At 38.2% G+C, this 6,552-nt stretch overlaps 1 protein-coding gene across 7 annotated transcripts in view; it reads left to right on the plus strand.

Moving 5' to 3' along the window:
- Positions 1-6,347, plus strand: part of LOC104099483 (bifunctional nitrilase/nitrile hydratase NIT4A) — a 32,927-nt gene extending 26,580 nt beyond the window's left edge. The window contains exons 2-6 of one of the 7 annotated variants that reach the window (XM_070188278.1): positions 654-1,043; positions 2,023-2,202; positions 2,961-3,254; positions 4,722-5,003; positions 6,072-6,347. In XM_070188278.1, the coding sequence (XP_070044379.1) occupies positions 926-1,043; positions 2,023-2,202; positions 2,961-3,254; positions 4,722-5,003; positions 6,072-6,202 (1,005 nt within the window). In that variant the 5' untranslated portion in view covers positions 654-925 and the 3' untranslated portion in view covers positions 6,203-6,347. Of the gene's footprint in view, positions 1-653; positions 1,044-1,145; positions 1,428-2,022; positions 2,203-2,960; positions 3,255-4,721; positions 5,004-5,740; positions 5,840-6,062 lie in introns of those variants that run through there. The other 6 variants (XM_033654991.2, XM_070188276.1, XM_070188280.1 and 3 more) reach the window with 6 other exon arrangements.
- The last annotated feature ends 205 nt before the right edge of the window (positions 6,348-6,552 follow it).

Consider the following 6,552-nt stretch of genomic DNA (forward strand, 5'->3'; position numbering starts at 1 on the left):
TTACCAAATAGGAGAAAGAATCAACTGTAATCCACTGAAACAGTGTACGGAAACACAGAAACAGAATACTGAAATACTGTAGCTGCCGGAATCTACTGTAGCTGTCGGAATAGTACTGTATCTGCCGGAAAAAACTCAAAGTTTTTGGAATGAAATGAAAACAGTAGGGGTAGGATCAGAATTACCAGGCGACCCAACTATTCTGAAGGAAGATTTTCAAAAAATGGCCGGAAGTGGTCGTACGCGCCGGCGCGTGGAGGCGCGTGAGGAGGCTGCTGCCGGAGTTTTTCACTGGGGTTTGGTCGCCGGACAGTGACGACTCTCGTGGTAGTGTTGGATTTTGCACAACACTGACAGAAATGAAGCAGATAGAAAACAGCCTTAAAAAAGTACTGATTTCTCTTTCCCGGAATCGCTGGAATTTATGCACATCGATTTCTCTTTCCCGGAATCCCTGGAATTTATGCACAGCGATAAGTCTCTCACAATTGCTCTGATACCATGTGAGAAAGCACGGGAGAAAATATATTATTGATATTAGATGAACAATACAATACAAGAGGTCCTTATTTATAGCTATACTATACAAGGACATACTACTCTTCTACCAATGTGGGACAATGGTACACTATATACATGCTGTAAACTAACAGTGACTAACATCAGGACTTTCTCATCCCCCTCCTAAAACCTAACTTGCCACTGCCAAATTGCTGGTACAGAATAACATACAGTTGAACCAAAAAAAAAATTCAGAACGAATCTTTAACCAAATGAAGCGACAAAGTTTAATATGTGTTTTAGTTTATGGTTTTCAATCTTTGTTCTGACCTTTTCCAATTCATCTTCACCATTATCCATTCACCTGTGTGCACCAACAGAATGACATATAGAAATGATGCTATCATCTCTGTGAAAAATAAAAATGGAATATCGCAACGTTGAAAACATCATGATCCCCTGGAAAAAAGAAGAAGAGGAATTGTATGTAAGGAAGAGCACTTGGCACCATGATCTTCCCTTCTCAGTGGATGATACTGCAGGTAAGAGCAACTGAAAATTTTCCTTCTGATAAAGTGATGGGAGATGCCAAGGTTGTAGGGTAAGATATGGTTGTGATCCTGATGGTAGATACGTCATCTATTCAATTAAGGCAAGGGGTCACAAAGGCCATGAGGACCTATTCAGCAACTTGCTTATAAATCGTTTTAATACATAGAATATTACTTCCGAAGCATGCGTGTCTTCAATATCTGGTAAAAGTTCTCCCCTGCAGTCTCAGCTCCTTGCATCTGTATGCACCTTAATCATTGGACACACTAGCCGCAAAAAAAGCTGTAGGAAACTTGGATGAGATCTGACAGTGTTTTTCTCACCTTCAATATGGGAAAGGAAAAAAGAATGGAGCAGGAGTTCAAAAATTTAGTGTAAGGATTTGAAGATTTCCATTATGTCCTATTAAATGTGTATCCTTAATCAAAGAAAAGAGCTTCTGACTTGGGTGTTCGTGTCATCTTTCTTTCAAAGTTTTCCAGTTAACGGTGCTTTACTTTCATTTGTTCTCCTTCAAAAGTTCAATTATATTCAACTATTTTTTGCTTTACCATGTGGTTCTCTTGATTTAGGATCAAATATACCTAATTGTTTATGACTAGAGTCTGTGAGCTGATCCATTATAATGCAAGGTTGAACTACATATTATTTAATAGTTGCTATCAGGGAAAAGTATGACAGTACAAAGTTAGAATGTTGTTAGGAGAGTGTGCCTATCCTCAATCAATCATGTCTTGGTCAGCCAAGTCAAATTATAAATTTTTGCCTTCTTCACTCTCTGTATTTTGCACATGAAAAGCAAAGGTTTTGTTCTAGTGCATGGAACAGCAAGGAGGCAAAGACATCGAGTTTTGTTCCTGAAATTCTGTTTGGTGCCTTCTGCATTTAGGGAGCTAGTATTTCATCTAGAAGTTTTCTGGTTTTGTTAAACTCTTGAAGTGGGGAAGTTATTGCTTAGCATTTTTGCAGATAAGGCTGAGATGCTGCTCTTTCACGCGGCTCGTCATGGCGCTCAGCTGGTGGTGTTTCCTGAAGCATTTATTGGTGGTTATCCACGTGGATCAACTTTTGGTATCTCAATTGGGAATCAAACAAACAAGGGGAAGGAAGATTTTCGAAAATATAATGCTTCTGCGATTGATGTGCCAGGTATGAAACTCTTTGATTTCCTGACCAATTAACTCTCTACCATGAAATAAACACCATGAATTTTTTCACTAGTGGTGATTTCTGTATTTCAAATTCAAACGAATATATCTAACTGGAGTACTTACAAAGGAATGAACATATACATGAAGATGATACAGTCATTTCGCGACACATTCCTAGGATTTTAAGTTATAAATTATCTTTTAATAGTATAACTTAGTTCCATTTTCTAGTTAATTGTGGTTAGAGGAAAATTGAAGGGGAGCTTTGGAGCAACGGTAAATTTGTCTTTGTGTGACCTATAGGTCAAGGATTCGAGCCGTGAAAGCAGCCACTAATACTTGCATTAGGGTAGACTGTCTAAATCACACCCCTTTTGGTGTAGCCCTTCCTCGATCCTACGTAAATGTGGGATGCCTTGTGCACCGGGCTGCCCTTTTGGTTAGAGGAAAATTGTAAGTATTCATTCAATATTAAGATTCAGCACAAGGAGAAAGGACCTTAGCTAGTAAATTCAGATCACATTAAAAATTGTTTATTTGGGATAAAGAGAATCAACAAGCATGTTATGAAATTGCAATTCTCATTCTTGACTTCTTGGCTAATATAGCTCATCGTAAAAAAATTCTACGTCTTTTACATTTCACTAAACATATGTGTACTGTTTGTTTGTCCGTGTCCCTGCAAAAGCTTCCCATCCTTTCCCTTATCTCCCCCTCAGTCCCTCTGTCTTTCTCTCTTACATCTATTTGTTACAGGTCCTGAGGTTGATCGTCTGGCAGCAGCTGCTGGAAAATACAAGGTGTATGTGGTGATAGGTGTTATTGAGAGAGATGGACATATACTATATAGCACAGTTCTTTTCTTCAACTCTCAAGGTTGCTACCTTGGGAAGCATCGGAAGATAATGCCAACGGGATTGGAGCGAGTTATCTGGGGTTCTGGGGATGGATCAACAATTCCAGTTTATGACACTCCACTTGGAAAAATAGGTGCTGCAATATGTTGGGAGAACAGAATGCCACTTCTAAGGACCGCGATGTTTGCTAAAGGTCTGACATTTGCTGCTAATCTCTTAGGTTCTTCTGTTCCTACAACTTCGAGTATCATAGCATTTAGGGACACTTTGAATTGGGAATAACCTATCCTTTCTCTGTGTTGTCTTTAAGTTCCTTGCATTTGGTGATAAAATTTATCTATGAAAGCGGTTGCTTCCTTTGGTGCTATTAAAGTAATGAACCCGTATGGCTTCGAAGTTCTGGTGTGATCAGATATCGATGCAGCTTCTTGTAATAGAGTTCTGGCATAAATTTTCATCCATAATTCACTGTGCTTATTCATGCTGCAGTAATTTCTGATTATAATGTCTTCAAACTTATGAATTACTGGATACATTATAGGGGAATTCTGCAAGACCTATTGTAGGGTGGTAAAGCAATTCTATTCTAATGTCTAAATACTTATCTTATGCTTTGGCTTATGAAGCTGGATTTCAATCTCTGTCCACAGGTAGAATGATACATCATAACTTTTGTAGATATGCCTTCTGGAACGATTGTCCTCATTTAATGACCTGTTTTGAGCCCTTTGGGCTTCGGTTCAATGGATAAGGTAGTACAGTGTGGTATGTGTGGCAGGTACACGTCACAAGTTTGGAACCTAGTTGTTGCACCAAGTTTGGTATTTAAGTGAAAGGTAGAGGAATGGACCCATTATCCTCAGAGTTTCCAAGCTGAAATAGTGGATATTCTCGGTCACAAAAATATGGCCTTTTGATTCAACTTGAGTAAGAATAGAAAGTTTGATAATTAATAGTGTAACTACGAGATGTATCGAGCCACTAATCTTGACCTTTTTGCGGCCCGGGGTGGGGGTGGGGGGGTGAGGAGTTGTATTTTAAATAGCATTACTGGGAATGTGATTATTTGGTTTATATCACTGTTGTATAACACTTGTTTGAGAAATGGATTTTACATGAGATGTCCCAGAACTGCTAGTGGATGTTCATATAGGAATATTTGTGGTGATTTTAAGAACAATATCAGGTTAAAATTGGGCAATGATAGAAGGATTAAGTTGTGGACTGACAAGTGTTCAGATGAAGGGTTGCTGAAAGATCAGTTCCCAAATCTGTTTACTGTGGTTTTAAATAAAGACCATCTCCAGATTTGGATGAAGTGTTAAGTTTACAAGGAACTTTAATGATTGGGAAATTGAAAAGTAGGTCTCCTTTTGCAGAAGCTACAGTCAGCTGAAGGGAAAAAAGAGCTTGTTTCTTTTGTAAAACATATATGTATACAAAATCTGTATTTCTGGCGTTAGGAAATTTTGTAATCAACTTGACAGAAATTATGGACTTGTTAGACTCTCTTGATATGTAGTGAAGAAAAAGTCTTGAACTTTTGTACTTTCTAGAGTACCCTCTTGGTACATTTTATTCATAAATTACTTCATTTCTTGAAATGAATATGCTCCTAATTGAACTTCCACAGAATTTCTAAGCTCTTTTGTGTTGACAGGCATTGAAATATATTGTGCACCGACAGCTGATGATAGGAATGTGTGGCTGGCATCTATGACGCACATTGCATTGGAGGGTGGTTGCTTTGTTTTATCGGCCCATCAGTGTTGTCGGAGGAAAGATTATCCACCTGCATCAGAATATGTTTTTTCCGGCACAGAAGAAGATCTTACACCGGATTCCATTGTTTGTGATGGTGGTAGTGTAATTATATCGCCATCAGGGGATGTGCTGGCCGGACCACTCAATGGAATGGAGGGATTTGTCTTTGCTAATCTAGGTACGTTAGTGAGCTGTCTTATTTTGCATTCTCTAATTGAAATTATGTGCCACGCATGGAATTGTCACACATCAGCTGTTGAAAAGTGATTTGCTCAGATCCTTTGTTAAAGTAGAAAAAAGGAAAACAAAAAAGAAGTCTTCTCGTCCTGGAAAAAAGAAGAAGTGAAGAATGAAAACAGGATTGGTGTTTGTTTTACTTGTCACCAAGCCTATGCCAACTTACTTCTCCACGTAGCATGTATATGCTTCTCACGAGTTTCTCTGCTTAATAACATTGGTTGTGGATGAAATGTTTCTTCATTGTGAGACTATGAGGTAAATGTATCTTAGATATACATGTGTATGCCCCAGTATGCATAATGGTTATGCCCCGACACATTGCTTCTTGTTGTGCATTTAGATCTCTGAGCTCTTGCAACAATATCTTTATGATGATCACTCTAATTAATCCTGTCAATTTGACTATTTTGTGGTCTCTAAAGCTTGGTCTACGTCAGACAGGATGTGTAATCTGCATTTGGTACTCTTTCTATGTATATTTACTCGGACAACCAAGTGCAGATGACTGCAATTATACTCCGGTTTCCATATTCAAAACGATAAATGAAAATAAAAAAATTTCATTTGTCTTGACATTAACATACCTGTATTGAACAGGTGTGACATGTTTGTTTATACTTTGTATGGATTCTTTAAAGCACGCTAAAAATTACCAAACTGCATGTACCTGTACAGATTACTTTTACACACCTGTATCTATGTGTATCCGTGGCTGAATTCATTCAACATGACTCACGCGTGATTGACTTGCATTATTATATAAACATATTTTCTTGGATGGGGTCGATGGGTGATCAAGAAGGCCCGTAGTCGAGGTAAGTGACCTCCATTGCACTTCGGAGGGGTGCCCCAGCCCAAGTGGTCGAGCCTACTTCATAATCTTTTTACATGCATTATTATATATTCCATTTCTCCCCCTACTCCTGCTCTTAAGAAGCTCTTTGTCGCCACTCACTAGCACACATATTAACATACTCCAGCCTTTATTAACTATCAGTTTGAACAGATCTTGGAGAAATAGCTCGAGCCAAGTTTGATTTTGATGTGGTTGGGCGCGATGCAAGACCTGAAGTTCTTAGCTTGATCGTGAGGGATCAGCCGGTGAGCGCTGTTAGTTTCACTTCTAGACCTAGTTAAGCCCAAATAACAAGAGTCAAATCTATATGTTTGAGGTGAAAAATTGCTGCCTATTTGCAAAGGTTGTATACTAGTCCTTTATTTTGTATGCCATGTACATTCAAATCTCCTCTAAATACGAGAAACATGTTGATATTCAAATCCAGCTTGTTGTCTGTCATGCTCTTGATTCCTGATTCATTAGCTGGTTTCTCTACATTCATAAAGCTTAGAGATAATAGTTTGAATTAATTTAGAAATTAATCATATGTTATGATAACAAAATGTTACTTAGTAAACAATTTTAGTACTGTCAGTTATGCTTATGCTTTGTTTGGCAACTAGGAAAAGGAAATCAAGGGAAAGTATAA

This window comes from Nicotiana tomentosiformis, chromosome 11, assembly GCF_000390325.3.
Source record: "Nicotiana tomentosiformis chromosome 11, ASM39032v3, whole genome shotgun sequence".
Classification (NCBI taxonomy): domain Eukaryota; kingdom Viridiplantae; phylum Streptophyta; class Magnoliopsida; order Solanales; family Solanaceae; genus Nicotiana; species Nicotiana tomentosiformis.